Below are 21,584 nucleotides of genomic sequence, written 5' to 3'. Positions count from 1 at the left end.
AACCACGCATGGGCAAGCCCTTAAAACAAGATGCCTGCTGTTTTTTCTCAATTCAAGAAATGAAACTGTGATCTTCATTTTCTTTTATAATAATCAATTAGTTACGGCTAAATTGACGAAAGTAGTTTTGCAAAAATATTCTATTAGTCTAGATTGATTTGGGTGCATATCGTTCTGCTATTCCGCGTAGCGTCCACAAAAAGCTTCACCACATGATACACGACTGTGTGGGAAACATGCTTGCGGTTGTTGTATAACGAGCATTGCAGACAAGCTGACCCATCATTAATCTTAGTCGTCGTGGTCATCTTCGCCACCCGTACACGCGCGAAGTGACTATCACTTGTCATTAGGCGCTTGGGTGCTTTTGCCGCGATTCCTCCTTTTCGGTATTACCACGTGACGCACCTTCCACATTTTTCTTCGTGTTTTTTTTTTCGCTTGCAGTCCCACATTTCTTCCTTTTTTTTTCTCGTGTATTTCTCGCTTCGCAGGAAGACGTCCACACCCGGCTGCAGTTTCGTGACTCTACACGCACCTGTGAGCAGTCGTCCTGTTCCAGAGTACATGACAGGCACCGTGCGGAACCGAGGTCATGGCTTCTGCCACAGCAGGTACCTAAGCAATTCTTACGAGTTGTGAATGCGAAAGCATTAATGTCCAATTGAGAGAGAGCGAAACAAGCTGTAATGATATGATGGAGATGTGCAATTGAACGCAGCTGGACGGTCCTTCGAGTTATCAACTCGTCGCGGGCAAGCAAGCGCGTTGAAACAATTGGCGAAGGCCTTTTAGGTCGCACAAGGCTGGTGCTCTTCGATCTGTGACGTCACGCTGCCTTGCCCGACTTCCATAGTATCTGATGGGGACGCTCCAGAGTAAGCTGCGCTGATTTTCTGGTCACCGCTTTCGCCACGCCGGCCTTGGCAATGGAAATTTCGGTCCAAGTAGCATGATGTCATAAAGCAGAGTGCAGCTGCAGGCCTGCTATCTAGGAGGCGCCTATTCAGCCCAGTGGGCAAGACACTCGGCCTCTGAGCATGGAGTTGTAGGTTCGAAACTCGCTACCGTCAACGTTTTTCCATCGGTTATATTCCGTTTTTATTGCGATAGACACTCCAGGCGCATTTATGCCATCGCCGTGATATTCCGTATGAAGTCCAAGGGCGATAATATCATCGCCGCACGCTGTGTGCTGTGTATGCAAGTGAAAACATGCGGGGGTGAGCCACATGAAAACATGCGAATCTCGCGCACGCAAGCGAAGAAAGCGGGGACGGAGCGCGCCGTCTTCCGTTGCGCGCAAAGGTCTGGCGGGAGAGTGGCGAGGGCAGGGAGCAGATAAGAGGGGGGGGGGGAGGTCTCCCTACTTCGGACGGCGCGGGTCTCTGTATCTATTCAAAATTTTGAAAGTGTTCGCTTGAAACACACTGCATAGCATGACAATGCAAACCATAAAATTAGAACTGTCGAAGTGAGTGGAGAAAAATGATGTACTGGGGAACTACAGAACGGCTTCAGACCAGGCAGACGCTTAGAGGATAATATGTTTGTACAAACTCAGTGCATAGATATTTCAGTAGCTCAGAACAGAACTTGATGGATAGCATTCTTAGATATTAAGGGAGCTTACGACAACGTAGGCAGGGAATTGGTATGGAATATTCTCAAGCACGAAGGTGCTTGAGATGACCATTTTGTGAAGCTACTGAGGGAGAAATATAGACAAGAGTACAAATTGTTTGGGAAGGCCGAAATTGTAATGAAGTGGTAGAAATTCACCAAGGACTGAAGCAAGGATGTCCTCTGTCTCCATCGTTGCTCACGCTTTATGTTAAGGCATATAGAAAGACGACTGGAAAGCAGTAAAATGTGGTTTGATTTATCATACATGCGTAATGGACAAATGGTGCAACAGAAGGTCCCCATACTGATGTACGCGAACGACGTAGCGCTACTAACAGACAATGCAAGATATTCACGGATACTTCCGAATATGCGTGGCAACGCAGCGAGAAATCTAAGCCTTAAGTTTAGCGCACAGAAATCGGGAATGATGATATTTAATGGAGAGACGAGTAAGTGCGTGGTGTCAATTCATCAGCAAGTCATAGTCATACTCAAGCAATATAAACACCACGGCGCATACATAAACGAAGGAAAGTCAACCTGAATATATAGGGGAAGTGGAACGCAGCAATAACGCCACATGGAGCACGTTGCGCCGCAATAAATATAAGGTGGTGCGTGGAATCTGGAAACGAGTAATGCTGAGAGCACTAACGTTCAAAAATGCTATTCTTTGTTTAAGATCGTATATCTTGTCGGGGTTGGAAGTTAACCAAAGAACGGCAGGCCGGTTGGCTTTGGGAGCGCATGATAAAACCACGAATGAGGCAGGGCAAGGTGACTGGGTTAGGCCTCTTTTGACGTCTGGGAAGCGCAGAGCAAAATTAGTTATGAAGAAATACTCGGGAACATGGATGAAACAAATGAGTGGCTAAAGTGCACAATTATCTGTGCCTCAATAGCGTGGACACAGAATGGAGGAAGAGATCAATAAAGTTGGCAAACAAGTACAAGGTAACTGAAAGTGTAAATATCTTCTACGATCACTTGCCTCGACCCGTTGCAGTTGCCCAGTGACTATGGCTCAGTGCTGCTTCGTTAGGTTAGATTAGGTTCGTGCGAGTGTTCTTGCGCAATTATAGGCTCTTACCAAGATGAATTGCTATTTAGCTCATCTAGAAGCTCTAGCTTATTGCAGTACTACCATGACAGCGAAATGAACTCCTATTCATGAACCCTTCGTTTCACACTGTCCATGTACATTGCACCGACATAACTTTTTTGGGGGTAGTTTAATGCATATGGCTATTACTGTATTATCCTGACAGCGAAATAACCTTAATGCGGAACTTGGTTCCGAACTTGAGCGCTTTCGCAGCTTACCCAGACACACAAGAAAGGACGCTTTGTGTATTTTGCGATCTTAAGATTTCACCGAGTCAAATTGAGAACTAGCACACCAGCAAGTGTTGAAGCAATGAACGACAATCTTGTGGGCATCATTAAGGAGTGTGCAATAGAAGTCGGTGGTAACTCCGTTAGACAGGATACCAGTAAGCTATCGCAGGAGACGAAAGATCTGATCAAGAAACGCCAATGTATGAGAGCCTCTAACCCTACAGTTAGGATAGAACTGGCAGAACTTTCGAAGTTAATCAACAAGCGTAAGACAGCTGACATAAGGAAGTATAATATGGATAGAATTGAACATGCTCTCAGGAACGGAGGAAGCCTAAAAGCAGTGAAGAAGAAACTAGGAATTGGCAGGAGTCAGATGTATGCGTTAAGAGACAAAGCCGGCAATATCATTACTAATATGGATGAGATAGTTCAAGTGGCTGAGGAGTTCTATAGAGATTTATACAGTACCAGTGGCACCCACGACGATAATGGAAGAGAATAGTCCAGAGGAATTCGAAATCCCACAGGTAACGCCGGAAGAAGTGAAGAAAGCCTTGGGAGCTATGCAAAGGGGGAAGGCAGCTGGGGAGGATCAGGTAACAGCAGATTTGTTGAAGGATGGTGGGCAGATTGTTCTAGAGAAACTGGCCACCCTGTATAAGCAATGCCTCATGCCCTCGAGCGTACCGGAATCTTGGAAGAACGTTAACCTAATCCTAATCCATAAGAAAGGGGACGCCAAATACTTGAAAAATTATAGACCGATCAGCTTACTGTCAGTTGTCTACAAACTATTTACTAAGGTAATCGCAAATAGAATCAGGAACACCTTAGACTTATGTCAAGCAAAGGACCAGGCAGGATTCCGTAAAGGCTACTTAACAATAGACCATATTCACACTATCAATCAGGTGATAGAGAAATGTGCGGAATGTAACCAACCCTTATATATAGCTTTCATTGATAACGAGAAAGCGTTTGATTCATTCGAAACCTCAGCAGTCATGGATGCATTACGGAATCAGGGTGTAGATGAGCCATATGTAAAGATACTGAAAGATATATATAGCGGCTCCACAGCCACCGTAGTCCTCCATAAAGAAAGCAACAAAATCCCAATAAAGAAAGGCGTCAGACAGGGAGATACGATCTCTCCAATGCTATTCACAGCGTGTTTACAGGAGGTATTCAGAGACCTGGATTGGGAAGAATTGGGGATACAAGTTAATGGAGAATACCTTAGTAACTTGCGATTCGCTGGTGATATTGCCTTGCTTAGTAACTCAGGAGACCAATTGCAATGCATGCTCACTGACCTGGAGAGGCAAAGCAGAAGAGTGGGTCTAAAAATTAACCTGCAGAAAATTAAAGTAATGTTTAACAGTCTCGGAAGAGAACAGCAACTTACAATAGGTAGCGAGGCACTGGAAGTGGTAAGGGAATACATATACTTAGGGCAGGTAGTGACCGCGGATCCTGATAATGAGAATGAAATAATCAGAAGAATAAGAATGGGCTGGGGTGCGTTTGGCAGGCATTCTCAGATGATGAACAGCAGCTTGCCATTATCCCTCAAGAGAAAAGTGTATAATAGCTGTGTCTTACCAGTACTCACCTACGGGGCAGAAACCTGGAGGCTTACGAAAAGGGTTCTACTTAAATTGAAGACGACGCAATGAGCTATGGAAAGAAGAATGAGGGGTGTAACGTTAAGGGATAAGAAAAGAGCAGATTGGGTGAGGGAACAAACGCGAGTTAATGACATCTTAGTTGAAATCAAGAAAAAGAATTGGGGGGCATGGGCAGGACATGTAATGAGGAGGGAAGCTAACCGATGGTCATTAAGGGTTACGGACTGGATTCCAAGGGAAGGGAAGCGTAGCAGGGGGCGGCGGCAAGTTAGGTGGACGGATGAGATTAAGAAGTTTGCAGGGACGACATGGCCACAATCAGTACATGACCGGAGTTGTTGGAGAAGTATGGGAGAGGCCTTTGCCCTGCAGTGGGCGTAACCAGGCTGATGGTGACAACAGCAAGCTCTTCCGCCAGTATCAGCGCGTTCCTTTTCGTGATCCGCAGCTGTGCCCGGCGCAGGTGCGGCCCCTCCCGCGCTGTCGTCGGCGGCGGGCGCCGCGCGCAGTCGGTCCGCACAGGCTCTTCAGCAGTGGGCGGCGGCCCAGGCGGGCGCCGCTGCGATGCCCCCACCGAGCCCTGTGGCGACCGGCCGCGGCCACTGCGACGGCTCCGTCGGCCCGCCCCCGCCTCGCCGGCCGCGACTCCACCCCGCACCGGTGCTGACGTCACCACCTCGACCCGGTCACCCAACGACGAGATGCGAATAGGGGCAAGTCCTGCAAAACGATGGAACGCGGCATATGCAATGTACCTGGTGCGCCGGGTACTTCCGTTATGTTACAGCGTATCGCTAATAACGGCAGGAACCCGCCGCGACAACCTAGTGGCTATGACATTGTACCACTGAGCTCGAGGTCGCGGGTTCGACCTCGACCGTGGCGGCCTCGTTTCGGGGAGGCGAAATGCAAAAAAGAAGCTCGTATACTTAGCTTGAGATGCACGTTAAGGAACCCCAGATGGTCAGAATTAATCCGCAGTTCCTCACTACGACGTGCCTCATAATCATATCGCAGTTTTGGCACATAAAACCGCATAATACAATTTTTATTAAAGAAGCGCAGCGATATTTCGGGCGACATTGGGTATGTTCGTTCCAAATGTTTCGTGCTATTTCTTTTTTTGCTGTTTTCTAAGTCTATTGAAGAAAACTATCTCCAGATTAAGCTTTAGCTTGGGGTATCCTATCTAAATGCGTGGGAAAGGAGAAATAGTTTTTCTCGGCAACGCAAGGTAAAATCTAGGGACTCTTGGAAGCGGATTTTTGATCTAGGTCATCAAATTAATAAGAATTTTTGACTATCGCAAAAATTTTCAGAAAACGAAACTACGAAGTTGACAATTTTCTCATCAATGGAAACCGATGTCACACTTCTGTGAATTGCATATAATATTACATCTAAAGATTACAAAATTTATGTATTATACATGACTTTTAAATACATCACAAATATGTGAGAACCTTTGCAATACTCTCGTAAACATCGTAACGAATCCACAGTATTTGGAGACATTTAAGGTGCTCATCTCCAAGTTCTGCATATAAGGCACCTATAGAAGGTGGCAACCTAATAAAAAAAATTATATGTAGGCTGTCGAATTCCAACGCAATATGCATTAATGCGCCAGTTAATGATGTTCGTTCATTTCCGTTACTTCCTGCGCTTTTTACCAGTCTAGAACGTCTTCTCAGTACAGACAGTCTTCATTTCTTTTCTTTTTTTACTAGTTAAAACGTCTTCACCGTTTTGGCAAATTTTGTGGGCGATCCTGACATCAGCGCTCAACCAAATACGCTAATTCAGCTTTCAATAACGACCTTTTACATTTCATTTAGTATGGTACTTACATTAGCAGAGCAAAGTTGCTAAGCTGTGAGCGCCGCGGAGTCCCTCTGGCTCGGCTCTCTTTCACAGGGGAAAAGCAGCTCCGCTGCGGTTTTGTTGGCGGGGCTTGTTTGTAATTCTTCGTTTGTCACCGACTATAGAATATTGTACGGCTTAAGCCATCTACGGTGTTACATGAAGACTGCTAGCCTGTTTATTCCAACGTGCCCGGTAAGAACAAAGTTAAACACCTACAGACCGACATATTGAATATGTTAATGATTAAGCAGTGCCCGGTCGTGTAACATATAGAGCAAACAGCCTTGTATACGAGTTAGCTTACGCCGCATATTCTGGCCACCACATTGCACCTGACTGCGAAGAACATAGCACAAAATGGCTTACGAGTTGGGGCGACGCGCACTGTACCGCGCTGCCCGGTGGCGGAGGAAATACACCAAGTGAGGAACTTTCCCGACGTGTCTTCAAGTACTGCGGGAATGGTTCTTGCGGCGCCATCTATCGTACACCTTCGCGACGTGACGGAAACAGCACACCGGACGTCGGCACTCCTTTTGGATGATACTTTGACCGAGGGCCGAGGATGACCTCCCACCGGCGGTCGCGACAAAGTTCGTTTTGAAGCGGCAAAAATGTGTTCTGCGAAAATGCGCAAGGGGGAGGACGTTTCATGACAGGGATGGTTGTCTTGTGCCATTACTCACGAGGTCAACGAAACTTTCTCTTTAAATTTATTTATTGCATGCGAACGCTTCTTTGCACTGCAGGATGAGCTTGTTGTAGAAGCCAAATAAAACTATTGCTTGAAAGCTAGCGTGAAAATAATGCCAAAAGGACGGCGGCTGGTTACGTAGCTGACGCTACGTCATGTGCAACGTGCACGATTTGTCTTGTAACATATCCATTCTTGCGCAGTTTTAGTATTAGTTTTACCGCCTAAGGGTTACCGTGGATGCCAGTACCGACAATGGTAGACATGTGACGCTTTGTCCAACTACAATGCATTAAAACGTTGCTTTGCGTGTGTTCTCGATCGTCGAAGGAAAATCGTAAAAGGACTATGTTAATCATTATCTCTGTACCGACCGCCTTACGCCACCAGTTCGGTATGTAACATTACTACGTTTACGGTCAAGGTAAAGCTCTATTAGCTCAGCGGATTGGTGAAACTTGCATAAATGTGTCGCAGGAGATGGAACGGTCCCTTCCTTCGCACTTTCATCGGCGACCCGCACACGGAAAGCTTGGCCGGCCGATCCAGTTGGTCGCCAACCACTTCAGCATCGAGATCCCCGACGGCAACGTGGTTCACTACGACGTGGAGATCTACTGCGACACCTCAGCGGGGGCCAAGGTGCCCGAGCAGGGGTACCGCTGCCTCAGCACCAAGGTCAGGCGCCTAGTAACCGAGCTGCTCGTCGGGAAGTACCGACACGGCCTCTCCAACTGCATCCCGGCTTTCGATGGCCGCAAGAACCTGTACACGCGACGCCAGCTCAACTTCCGCGAGCGGACCTTCTCCGTTGAACTAAACGGGGACCAGAGGATGCAGAAGTTCCTCGTCAGGGTCCAGCACGCGGCCGCTGTCAACTTGGGCGCCCTGCACGCAGTCTACCTTAATCGCGTCAATAGCGCACCCCAGGAGCTGCTGCAGCTAGCGATCGACATCGTCTTGCGCCACGGACCGTCGATGGAGCCGACGCCCGTCGGGCTCTCCTTGGGGGCACCGCCGCCGCACGAGCCGAACGGCGGCGGCTACGACGCGAGCGCGCGGCCGGCCTGGTCGAAGCCCGTGCTGAAGGCGGATGCGTCGGCGACCGCCTTCTACGAGGCCCTTCCGCTGATGCGCAAGATCTTCGGCGATAGCCGGCGCGAGATGGCGCCCGCCGACTTCAACACGCTTCGCGACTTCCACCACGCGCGGCTCAACAAGGGGCTGCGCGTGAAGGTCACGCACCTGCCCTGCCCGCGCAAGTACACGGTTGTGCGCGTCACCAAGGAGTCGGCCAAGGAGATCTTCTTCGACGAGGACGGGAAGAGAACTTCCGTGGCCGAGTACTTCGAGAAACGCTACAGCCGCCTCGCGTACCCGCGCTTTCCCTGCGTGCAGAGCGGAAGCGTCGAGCACCCGGTCCACATTCCGCTCGAGGTGCGCGAGCTCTTCGAGCACGGCCGCAAGAAGCTCGACGAGAACCACACCGCCGAGATGATCGAGCGCACGGCCAAGCGGCCTGCCAAGCGCTTCCAGGTATTTTTGTTTTCCACATCGCAACATTCCGCGAACGAAAGACATAATGAGGGGGGGGGGGGGAATACAGAAATCAGTCCTAACATATCCGAGAATTAATTGTCAAAAACTGCGTTCGGGACGAAGACTTTGCGCAATATATACAAATAGCCGCTTTGAAATAAAAGGACGGTTCTTTCGGAGACATGCCGTCAGTGGTAGTGACCGACAGATGACGGGTGATACGTTGTAATTAGCCGCTAATTAACAAAATATCATAAATTTACTTTTATGCTTTTAGTTTCAGCGGGCTCATCGTAGTTGGGAAATTGAAACGAGCTCTCCGTAGAAGCCATCATCAACTTTTGGATCTAGAAAAATGCGATTACCCGCTGAATTGTGGCACGACGAAATTCGTCACGTTAGCCAGCAGCGGGCAGCCAGAACGTTGGCTGCCCGCTGCTGGGTGACGTGAGCAGAACGTTGCCTCTGCTGCTTTGCGCTCGTTTTAGCCTCCCAGTTTCTGTTTCGCGCGCTGAATTCGTTGTGCCCCGATTCCGCGGGTAATCGCATTTTTCTAGATCCAAAAGTTGATAATGGCTTGTAGGGACAGCTTGTTTCAATTTGCCAATTACAATGAGCCCGCTGAAACTAAAAGCATAAAAGTCATTTTACGATATTTTGCTAATTAGCGACTAATTACCACGTATCACCCGTCACCTCACGGTCGTCACCACTGACTGCATGTCTGTGAAGTAACCGCCCTTTTATTTCAAAGCGGCTAATTTTAAATATTCCTTAGTCAATTTGTAGAAGCAACCCGCATACCTATCGCATTAGTATGCAGCTTGAGACAGCTGAAATTCCCAATTTGTGCGAACTAAACACAAATAAGCTGACGGCTGTTCATATGCCTCTTAAGAAAGTAAGAACTCTGTGTACAAAGGCCAGACTGTTAGCTGCATGAGAGCGAAGCTGTTGGCCGTACCCGTCACTGTTCCCATCGCCGAGTGCAAGTTCGCCCGGATACGTTTTTGCTTTCCTGCCTCATCGTAGTTTTGTTTTGACTCGCAGGAAATCCGCCACTCCGAGCGCGATCTGGTGAACAGCACCGAGAATTACCTGCGCGAATTCGACGTCAAGATCAGCACCGATCCAACGCAGCTCAAGGGTCGAGTGCTCGAGCCTCCCTCGCTGGTGCTCGAGAACGACTCCCCCAGCGAGCCGCGCGAGGGCACGTGGGAGCTTCGTGGCCAGCACTTCTACAAGCCAGCCACCATGGACCGCTGGACGTTGGTCAGCCTGAGCCGGTTCGCGCAGCGCGACCACCTCGACAACTTCGTCAAGGTGCTCATGCGCATCGGCCTGGAACTGGGCATGCGCATCGACCAGCCGCTCGAGATCTCCGCGCCCGACCACAACCGGCGCTCCATCCGCTCCATCCTTGGCGAGCAGCACAAGCGCAGCAAGCTCCGGATGGTCGTCGTCGTGATCGCCGAGACAAGCTACGCCGAGACCGAGCTCGGGCTGCGCACTCAGTGCTTGCTGGACAACAGCGTAGTCAAGAAGCGCAACGCGGCGCTCGTGCAGAACCTGTGCCAGAAGATCAACGCCAGGATGGGCGGCACCAACAACAGCCTGCTGGCGCAAGAGAAGCCCGCGCTGTTCCAGAAGCCCGTGGTCACCATCGGCGCCGACGTGTCTCACCCATCGCCCGGCGACAAGATCCGGCCCTCGATCGCCGCCTGCGTCGGCAGACTCGACTCGATGCCGTCCAAGTTCCACGCCGCCGTCCGCATCCAGATGGAGCATGCCGATGCCAAGGCGCGAGTCGAGATCATCAAGGATCTCAAGGAGATGATGAAGGACATGCTCAAGGCCTTCTTCGGCGCCACGAAGCACAAGCCGGAGCGCATCATCTTCTACCGAGACGGCGTCAGTGAGGGACAGTTCCTTGAAGTCCGAAACCGCGAGGTAAGAGCGTCCAACATGGTGGGTCGATGTGTCTTTCAAAAGGACTAAAATGCCGTATAGACACGGAAAGAGCCACAAGATTTTCTTGCTAGTCGAGAGCCAATGAGCGGTTTTCATAATTCCACACTAAAGGCTGAAATTGTGGTACGGAGACCAGAAACCGCCTCTCTCCGGCACTTGCGCTTTCCGAGTTGGGGAATGCACATTGCGGCGTTAGCGCTTTAAGCGAACTTCGGCGCTCAACACAGCGCGTCTCTGCACGATGACTGCATTTCCTGCCGATCGAATCAATTGCAAGTTTATCATTGTGGACGATAGTGACATATCGTGAAAGAGCGTATGTTTGGGCATGTATAGGTGAACCATAGTAATCTTTTTCTTGCGCACATATAAGGTACACAGGACTACTCCGTTTCTATCATTCCTGTGTACTTTTCCTGCACTAGAAAATTACTATGACAAGTCGGTTGCTTCGATTCATTGTTAAACGATTTTTTGAAAAATTGCGGCAGCCTTTTGCAACTTTCCAGCAGCACAATCGAATATCCAGCGATCGACACTTTCCTGCGCCTCTTGCAAGAATACTTGAGGGAAATGCATGGCGACTCGGCCAGCATGGGAATGATTTGTGACTTTCGATTTGATCACATTCAACACAATATTGCGTTCAAAATTGAACAATTTGCAGTGATTATGCATGTGCACAGAAAAATGTGATTGCTTGCAACTTTATGCAGTGAAGGAAGATAAAACCACAGGAACTCGTCTCGAGTCACAGAAATTAGTCTGATGCGCTTGCTATACTAAATCATTCCTACAGTATGGCTGAACGATCGCAGGGCCGGAGTTCACTATATTTTAGATAGTTGCACTGTTGTTCCGCCATGCACACTGACGGGGACAAGATGGACACTGACTGGGAACGAAAAGACAAGCTGACACGAAGAAGCGCCCTTGTTCGCGTCAGTTCGTGTCTTCGTTCCCAGTCAGTGTTCATCTTGTCCCCGTCGGTGTGCATGGCGGAACAACAGTGAACGTGCACCAACCAGCGGTATGTTCGTCGATCTGTTAAAAGGAACGTGGCTTCACCTCTCCCGCCGCACAAAAAAAAAATGGCTACCTCGAACGGCGTGCACACCGGCGCAGGTGAGCGCCATCCGGCTGGCGCGCAAGGAGCTGTCGCCGAACGAGTCGCACGAACCGGCGGGCGCCTTCGTCGTGGTGCGCCACCGCTTCGTGCCGACCACGGTCGCGCATCCGCCGGGCTTGTTCCTCGACAGCCACTCCGACGTCCAGGTAATCAGTGACTACGCGCTGCACGATGGCCTTTGCGAGGAGAACTCCCGGTGCACGTCGCGCGAAGCGCTCTACCAAAGGGTTCATTATTTTACTCGTGGGCAAATTTTAAAGTCGCCCGACGAGAGTGGTTTAACGTTTAACTTGCGCTAAACGTTTTACTTGAGGCGTTTCTGATAACAGCGCAAAGAAACGTCTAAAGCTATGAAGCAACTAGCCCGCCAGAACGTCCTACTAAAGTTTTACTTGAGAACGCCATTGTAGTGCGTATAAAACACTCGTAAAACAGAACGGGCGAGTGACCTTGGACACTCAGTTTGCGGTACTTAACTGCCGCTTTTGCGAAGCTCTTTGCCCGCGGGCCGTGATGTAGCCGGGGCGAAGAATACAGACATTAACAAGAGCCACTGTGTGTCAACTCTAGGTTATGAGGAGCGCGAACAGTGCGTACTCGAAGAGCGGTCCTTATGGAAAGAAAGCGCTAGAAAGCGTGCTACGTGACGCGGTGTCGAATCGAAGATTAGACTTTCAAAAGCACTTCAACGGCATACATACGTATTTTATTTGTTTGGAGTACCCTCGGGGTATGAATACATAAGAGGGGCGAGGCATGCATAGCCAAAGAGAACAGAAAAAGCATAAAACGAATTAAGTTGCGCCTCTCAAATAAGAAGCGCACACAAAAAACAACTATTCGTACAGTATCTTTAGAGTAGGCTTATTTGTAATGGAGGCGGCTAGGTGATTCCACTCCCTTGGGGCTGTGAGCACAAATGAGTGTGAGCCTGCACTTGTTGAAAAATACGGCATGCTAGCATTATGCGGACGATCAAGCCAATGTGAACGAAATGGTGCTGGAAGTAATAACAAGGACCTAAGTGCCGTGTTGTGGACATACTCTGTGAAAAAGAAAAAATGTGTGACTGCTTTCTACGGATGGCTACAGAGGAAGGGAAGAGTAGCTTTCATTTCTTTGACGCTGGTATTTGGCTAAGACGAAACGAGCGGAACGATTTTGCACTACTTCAGTAGCCGGTATTATAGTGTATAGTTAAGTGGGTCATATACAGGCGAGGCGTATTCTAGCTGGGGCCGAACGTAGGTAGCATAAAGTAACAATTTTGATGACAGTGCGTCAGGGGAGAAATTACTTTTCAATTGGCCTAAGGTTTGGTTCGCTTTCCGAGCTATTACGAAAAAAAGGTGAGGCGTGCAGACAGGACACAAGAGAAGTGGACAACGTGAACGCCGCCTATCAAGTGAAGGGAGCACAGAGGCGAAAAGAAGAAAGAAGACACAAAACTCATCTGCGCAAGCTCTGGAATGGTATCAAGCAGGATTGTGCAGAGAAGTAGGAGAACACGGAAAAGGGCTCAGAGTACTAGAAATGAAGCTTAGAACGACAGAAAGCTGATCTAATTGGTAAGGATTCATTATGCAAAAAAAAAAGGTTTTTGCATAATGAATCCTTACCAACTAGCTCAGCTTTCTGTCGTTCTACGCTATTGCGAGATCGACACGTTGCTTCCAGGACAAATCACCACATATTTAAACACCAAGGTAGCAACAGATGTGGTTTGCGGGGAGTTATTTTTAGGGAAATAGGACGGAGAGACATCACGCCTAGTTGCGCGCATGCATCCATCACTATTTATTGCCACGTGCGGCACCACTGAATTAGGTTATCTATAGATCAATCTGAAGAAATAGCACGTTCCACTCGTCAGTTATTTTCCGGGAAACAACACAATCGTCATCGAACAAACTCTGTAATTAATGTTGTTAGGCAGGTCGTTAATAAACAACTGAGAAATAAGAGAGCCAAGGGCTGTGAAGTACGCCAGAACAGACTGGTGAGGCGTGGGAGGAGAGATTTGACTGTAACATACCGGACACGGCAGGTAAACATTTCACAGATCCAATCAAGTACTTGCGGGTAAACATTTAATGCCCTTAGGTTATTTAACAGCAAAGAGTGATTAACATTATCGAAAGTCTTGGAAAAATGTAAATACAATCCACAATAAAGACAGATTTGCAAATGACTTGCATGTGTACATTGAAAGATACAAGTTGAGTTTCCACGATAGAAACTTGCGGAAGCCATGATGTGACATAGAGAACAAACATTCACAGACGATTACGATACTCCCTAATTCGAAATTTGAGCGCAGCTCTATACGCGTTTTCGTTTCGCGATATATTGACTGGCACGGACAATCTACCTCGTGCGGCACGTTGCAGACAGAGAGAAGTGTGGCGCGACTGGGCCTCGCTAATCGGGAGATCGCGAGAGACAGCACAGAGGTGGCGCGTGAGTGCGATCCACAGCAGCCGCGGCAACTAGACCTCTGTTAATGCAGCGCTTTGTTTTCATATATAGTATCGTTGGACGCGTTCGCCGCATGCCATTGGTCAACAGACGATGCGCACTACGCTGGCGCCATCTCGTAGCTATCGTCGCCGCAGAGCGGCGCTACGCTTTTCTTCTCACGCATTTGTCATACCCTCCTCCTTCACTTAATTTCACTGTAGCCTTCTCCTACGCATTGCTCCTCGTGCTGTCTTCGCTTTTCATGCCTCGCTGCGCTCCGCGTTCGCTCTTTCACCATTCGCTAGGCTCGTTTGCTCGGCTACGCCGACGACGCCGACACCGAGGCACGCCGACTGTCAACGTAGGAACGGGCGCTTAAAAGTTGCGCTCCAACACTGCTACCTTCTATAAAATTGACATGTGTAAGAACATGCTCAAAAATTTTGCATGGAACTGATGTAAGTGAAATAGGTTTAAAACTTGACAGCTTACTTACTGTCCAGGTTTTAAAATTCGCAGGAATTTACTTATTTTTCAGTCTTGGGTGAATAACCTGATCCCTATGATTGCGAAAAAATACTCTAGAATAATTGAGCAGCACTCTATTGTGCTTTTAGGAACATCGTGTTGATCTAACCTACCCAACAAGTGGAACTTGGCTTTAATTTGTCGATCAGTGTTGTGATATCAGCCAAACCAAAAACTACTGGATGCATGGGAAATTCTGGAAGGTTAGGCGTATGCGATAAGGGGTTGCAGATGAAAAGCATCACTGAAAACAGAGGCGCAGAGAAGTGTCGGCACCGGATCACTAGGTGGATAAAAATTGTTGATTTTTACTGTATTCCAAAAGCTTAGTTTTTACATGTTTGCAAGTGTATAAAAATGAAAATTTGATACGTAACAAATCGGAATTAAGAAACGTTGCAGAAGGGTTGAAATCTGGGCCAGTTGGTACATACTTGAACGAAAAAACCAGTCAAAAACACAAAGGACAAGATGAGAGGTTCACACCACAACGACTGGACTATCAACTGAGCTTTATTAGAATCGGTGTAGTCCCAGCAAGGCCAGGAGAGCATGCGCAACTGCATCATCGCTAATCACATAGCATGAAAAGACAAGAAACGCTTCTATCGTGACCGACCTAGAGATTCAAATTCTTTTTCAAGTAAGCGCACCGAGGTTGTACTAACGCAGTCGTCACCTAATAAACAGATGTAGTACGCTTCCAAGATTTCTCGCTCTTCTTTGCCCTTGCCCCTACCAAGAATCGTCACATTGCTGAACAAAGGGTAACAACCACACTCATCGCAATGGCGAGGCAAGTTTGCACCGTTATCTGACCCCAGGGAGGAGTGGTGCTCACGCAGGCGGTCATTAATACATCGACCGGTTTGGCCTATGTAAAATCTTTCGCTCGTGAGGGGGAACTTATAGACAACCCCTGCAGCACATGCCGCAAAACGGTTTTCATGCTGCGTTGTGCAAACGTGGTTCCTTGCCCTGCCTCGAGAAATGCGCGAGCACAGACCTGAAAGCTTACAAGGGGCAGAAAACACAACACTTACTCCCTGCTTGGCGGCAACCTTCTTGATGTTGTGGCTCACTTTATGCACATACGGCATAACTTCATGTTTCCTACGTTCAGTTGCCCCACCATCTACCAGCTTCGTACGTTCCTTCTTTAGCCTCTGAAGCAGCGATTCAGCCACCGCTTTCAAAAGAGGCGGAGGGAACCCTGCGGCTTCTAAACGTCAAAGCTACTTTTAATTGTGCGTCAAAGCTACTTTTAATAGCGTGGTGACAGCTTCTTTCAAGTGCATTGCGGAAACAATTCATTGCAATCCCTCTTTTTACAATCCTTGAATGTGTAGATCCAAATGGTAAAAGAGCTTTCTTGCCCCTAGGTGAAAAGATCCAGCACAAATGCCCGTCATCAAAGAATGTTAGTTGCAGTTCTAGGAACCTGATGGAATGATTGCTAGGAAGTTCATGAGTGAAATTAAGAGTGCGTGAAGAAGCTTTAAAAGCAGTCAGTACATCGTCTACTGCTGCGGGCAGAGTGTCATTTGGTGAAATCTCTAAAAGTACTAAAAAATCGTCCAGATACCTAAAAAGTGTTGTGTTTTCTGCCCCTTGTAAGCTTTCAGGTCTGTGCTCGCGCATTTCTCGAGGCAGGGCAAGGAACTACGTTTGCACAATGCAGCATGAAAACCGTTTTACGGCATGTGCTGCAGGGGTTGTCTGTAAGTTCCCTCTCACGTGCGAAAGATTTTACATAGGCCAAACCGGTCGATGTATTAATGACCGCCTGCGTGAGCACCACTCCTCCCTGGGGTCAGATAACGGTGCAAACTTGCCTCGCCATTGCAATGAGTGTGGTTGTTACCCTTTGTTCAGCAATGTGACGATTCTTGGTAGGGGCAAGGGCAAAGAAGAGCGAGAAATCTTGGAAGCGTACTACATCTGTTTATTAGGTGACGACTGCGTTAGTACAACCTCGGTGCGCTTACTTGAAAAAGAATTTGAATTTCTAGGTCGGTCACGATAGAAGCGTTTCTTGTCTTTTCATGCTATGTGATTAGCGATGATGCAGTTGCGCATGCTCTCCTGGCCTTGCTGGGACTACACCGATTCTAATAAAGCTCAGTTGATAGTCCAGTCGTTGTGGTGTGAACCTCTCCTCTTGTCCTTTGTGTTTTTGACTGTTTTTTTCGTTCACGTTTAAGAAACGTTGAAGCGACTGTTTTGCAGGTGACAATGAATGAGAAACTTTCTGAGATCTTTACTTAAATATAAACTCTTCTTTTTGTTAGGAAGTTGGTTTATGTACCTGTTGTGCCAAGATGTATTGTTATTTGAGAATATTCTACGAATAGGTGAACATTTCTGAATTAGGTTAGAAATTGTCGTCTTTAAACATATTCCAGTTGCTTTCTACATTCATCACCATATTTGCTAACCATATCACACCATAAAGTATATAAAACACCTCAAGACGATGAGCAAAACGAGAACAAAGTGAAAGCAGGAGCCTGCTTTCACCTGCTTTCACCTTGTTCTCAGTTTGTTCATCATCTTGAATTTCCATCTCCCGCCTTCTCCGTGTTTTCCATAAAACGCCTCAAGTGTTCCAGCGCAAACTCGCCCAACGCGATCTGCTATGGTACGAAAGTTTACGGAGGTCCACCAATGTTCATTTTAGAATTTATGAGAGTCAAACTATTTCTTTGTGTCGCGGTTAATTAAGTGCTATACAACTGCTAATCATATGCTACGCGTATTGCAGGACAGCTATTACGTGCCTGCTCAAAAACCGCGCAGACCCCCACCACGCGACCGCGGTTTACACTGTGTCCGCGATCAGTTCCGACCCTTCATCACGCAGTCTCAGGTATGAGCGCACTTTACTATCGCACTATCTGCAGGATCGGTCCACTTGGCATGAAGCCGACAGAGCAGATGCGCCAGATAAATCCCGGGAAACAAGACATACCCAAATTCGCTTTAGTGAAGGAATTATGTGCTTGATGGCGTGCATTCGTAGCACTGAGCATATTTAGGCGCCGTTTGTTGATCCGCTGCGCAATTTTCTGGGGAAACGTGCTCTGTAGAAGAGATCTGTAGTGGTATAGTGCACGGGGGAGCAACGTACACGCGTTACGAGTGTGCGGGGCAGCGGCGCCTGCACGCAGCCTCGGTGGTCCGCCGAGTTCCCTTGAAATGCCTCGCGCGATGTTCGCAGGGTACCAGCCGCCCGACGAACTACTACATCGTCTGGGACGACTCTAACTTCACGGCGGACGAGCTGCAGAAGCTCAGCTATTACCTCTGCCACACATACGCCCGGTGCGCTCGCAGTGTCAGCATCCCTGCACCCGTGTGCTGCGCACACCTGCCCGCGTTACGGGCCAATAACCACGTCCTGAGCGAGGTGGACGTATCCGGCTCCAGTAGCGACTCTTCCGGCGGCAGCGGGGACAACGTTGCCACCAGCCAGTACGTCGAGGCCGTCCGGGTGCTGGACGCGCTCCAGACCTCGATGTACTTTGTCTGAGCTGCCGCCATGTAATATGTGAGTTGGTCTGTGGGATGCAAACAATATTTTCTTGAATCGTTCGTAGTAAAACCGTTGCTTACACCGTATTCATTCAAGTTCTCTCAACTGTGGTAATTCTAAACCGAGAACAACGAAGATAATTTTGCCACATCATCGTGCTCTTCGAAAGGGCAGAATACCGGTTGCGTATGGCACGAGCACGAGCAATTCTGTCTACTTTAGCGCACATTTCTTAAAAACAACGAATGAATTTACGCGAACGGCGCCCACTTCATGCTGATTAACGTTCATGCTAGTGATAGGCATTTATTTTTTCATTGTGCACATAGGTTTAAGTTTTATTAGCCAACTTTTGATTAACGTAATCAATGTATCGCAATGATTCGCTGTTCAGTGGAATAAATTGAGGCAGTCGAATCACGTATGGTCGCAATTAAAGTTACGTGCCATTCAACGGGTGTGATGTTCCTTTGTTGCAGGTTTTCCAGGTGAAATTCTCTCCTGGTTTCTGTTCGCAAGGTTGCGGACGTAAAACGTCGTTGTTTGTTCTTTTTTGCATTTTTTTCTGTACCAGTAAGGTAAGATGCAATAAAGTTTTCCAAAAGCAAAACACGCCGTCGTGCAAAGCAATCATTTTCGCGTCTGTTCGGGCTCGCTGGCTGCTCGGGTGCAAGTGTGTCGACAGCTGAACCCTGAATGTTTTATGGAGCAAAGACCAATACAAGAAAACTGCTAGGTTTCAATGATACGTGCATGCGCTACATGACTGAACGGTAACGTTAATGCGTAATCACATCCATCTTACCTGTGCACCGACTATCACAGTCTACAATTTGACTCCCGCCTGAAAACCTCGCAACATGTGCTTCATGCCGAGAGAACACTAATGGCACAGAAAAATTGTGCGGATCGAACGCACACATGCTGGAATCTATAGGAAGCGAAACTTTCATGAAACGGATATTCTACAAAACTAAATGCGATGCGTGCAGTTGACTTTACTGTCATTCTATGCAACGTGTAACCTCATGCAATGTTAATGTTTCATAATAATAATAATATTTGGGGTTTTACGTGCCAAAACCACTTTCTGATTATGAGGCACGCCGTAGTGGAGGACTCCGGAAATTTTTGACCACCTGGGGTTCTTTAACGTGCACCTAAATCTAAGCACACGGGTGTTTTCGCATTTCGCCCCCATCGAAATGCGGCCGCCGTGGCCGGGATTCGATCCCGCGACCTCGTGCTCAGCAGCCCAACACCATAGCCACTGAGCAACCACGGCGGGTGATGTTTCATGATTCAATCGAATACGAACAGTAAGTATCGAATGAAATGTCTAACACTAAAATGCATGCGCATATATTTACAGCAGGAATATTTATTTCGGTGTAATTAGGTATCATGCTTGTACTGGACAGTGAAGAACAAATCGCAAACAATTGTGATCAGTACGTCTTATAGACCACTAATTGTCACTAAGAGAACTGCACGATGAGCTCAACATGTTTACTCTATGGTTTGCAAACAAGCTTTTCAAGAATGGCTGCTATGTGACTAGCTTTCCAAAAAAATTGCGGCAGAACCCACCTATGATGACTATTGACTGTATTCCGTTAGTATTGAATCAATGTTCGTTATTCTAATCACTCGTTATTGGAATAAATAATATAGCGAGAGAACGTAATGTCACCGTTTGGACGAGTTATGTATGAGGCGTGCACATCAGCGGGGAGCCCTAATCTATGCTTTCCTAACAACACTCGGCGCCACCAAACTGAGCATGCGCATGGCCTCCGAAATGCATGGCGCGCTGGTTCGTGCGAACGTTGAGGAACGCGTCATGTGGCAACCGTGCTCCTATCTCGCATTTCTGGACACGCTCAGCCATCTAGTGGCATTTCCGAGAAAAGGCACTGCCACCGGCATTGCTACCTTGCGAAAAATTGTTTTCGTGGCCTACCAGTTGACCTGTATTTTTTCCAATTCCCCGAAACTCGACTCGATAGCCGTTTCGAGCTTTCAGCGCGCACACCGTTGCAGCAAAGTGTCAGTCGCGCGGGTGTCGAAATCACACCCATGTACAAAACATCGTTGTTTCGCAGGCCGCAGAAACCTATGGCTGTTTAATGCTGGTCGCATCGTCAGACGCCCAGCCTGTCGGTCAGCGCAGCCACACGAAGGCAGCTAAAGTAAACAATACCCGCCCCGGTGGCTTAGCGGCTATGGTGTTGCGCTGCTAAGAACAAGGTCGCGGGATAGATTACCGGCCGCGGTGGCCGAATTTCGGTGGGGGCGAAATGCAAAAACACGCGTATCCTGAGCATTGTGGGCAGGTTAAAGATCCACTGGTGGTCAAAATTAATCCGGAGTGTCCCCCTCCCCCTCTATGGCGTGCCTCATAATGAAATTGTAGTTTGGGCACGTAAAACCACAGAATTCGTTTGTACTAAACAATTATCCAGGGTGGAGTCTTATAACGGGCCGGAAAGCGAACGGTTCACTTGGCCTTACGTGATTGGTGAGAAATGTGCTTGCGTCACCGGCTGTCAGAGACAGCAGGGCGGCAACACACTCACACAAAAAAATCCACCCACGATTACGATGCTCACTAATGCGAAATTAGAGCGGCGCTTTATATATGTATTTTCATTTCGCGATATATATAATGACTGGCGCGGACAATCTGTCTCGTGCGGAACATTGCAAACGAAACGAAGTGCGGCGCGACTGCCTCGGTAATCGGGAGATCGCGAGAGGCAGCGCTTGAGTGACGCGTGTAGGGGCGATTCACAGCAGCCGCCGCAGGCAGACCTACGCTCATTCAGCGCTTTGTTTCCATATACTGTATCGGTGGTGTCATCGGTAAACAGACGACGCGTGCTACTCTGGAGCCATCTCGTAGCCTTCGTCACCGCATAGCCCGTCTTGCGCGATGCTACGCTTATTTTTTTTTTTTTTTGAGAGGGCGCTGCGAGCGCGCAAAGCGAGTAGTCGTATGCATAGAGTTTCGTGCAATATTTGTATGAAACTCTATATGTATACAGTCACATGTTCGCAATGCTCCGACATTTTTTTCCTAATTTCCCGAAAACGCTTTCGGAACTCGGCTTTTCGACTGGCCAAAATACTTCACCCTGCCTAAAGCGTTCTTGGATAACTTTTCAACAATGTTTGACCTCCAGCTCCACACTGACAGGCACCGAAATGCAAGCGTAGCCGCCGTTTCGGCGGCGGTGGCGATCGCGGAGACGAACGGCG

At 48.1% G+C, this 21,584-nt stretch overlaps 1 protein-coding gene across 6 annotated transcripts in view; it reads left to right on the top strand.

Annotated features, from left to right (window-relative positions):
* Positions 1–18,927, top strand: part of LOC142589552 (protein argonaute-4-like) — a 28,077-nt gene extending 9,150 nt beyond the window's left edge. The window contains exons 2-8 of one of the 6 annotated variants that reach the window (XM_075701001.1): positions 495–614; positions 5,065–5,314; positions 7,639–8,697; positions 9,751–10,650; positions 11,797–11,946; positions 18,009–18,338; positions 18,803–18,927. In XM_075701001.1, coding sequence (XP_075557116.1) covers positions 568–614; positions 5,065–5,314; positions 7,639–8,697; positions 9,751–10,650; positions 11,797–11,946; positions 18,009–18,320 — 2,718 coding nt within the window. In that variant the 5' untranslated portion in view covers positions 495–567 and the 3' untranslated portion in view covers positions 18,321–18,338; positions 18,803–18,927. Of the gene's footprint in view, positions 1–494; positions 615–5,049; positions 5,315–7,638; positions 8,698–9,750; positions 10,651–11,796; positions 11,947–17,552; positions 17,658–18,008; positions 18,339–18,802 lie in introns of all 6 variants that reach the window. The other 5 variants (XM_075701002.1, XM_075700999.1, XM_075701000.1 and 2 more) reach the window with 5 other exon arrangements.
* Positions 18,928–21,584: the final 2,657 nt, after the last annotated feature.

Source organism: Dermacentor variabilis, chromosome 8 (assembly GCF_050947875.1).
Source record: "Dermacentor variabilis isolate Ectoservices chromosome 8, ASM5094787v1, whole genome shotgun sequence".
NCBI lineage: Eukaryota > Metazoa > Arthropoda > Arachnida > Ixodida > Ixodidae > Dermacentor > Dermacentor variabilis.
The sequence above is the reverse complement of the archived record's forward strand: the minus strand, read 5'-3'. Positions and strand labels throughout refer to the sequence as shown.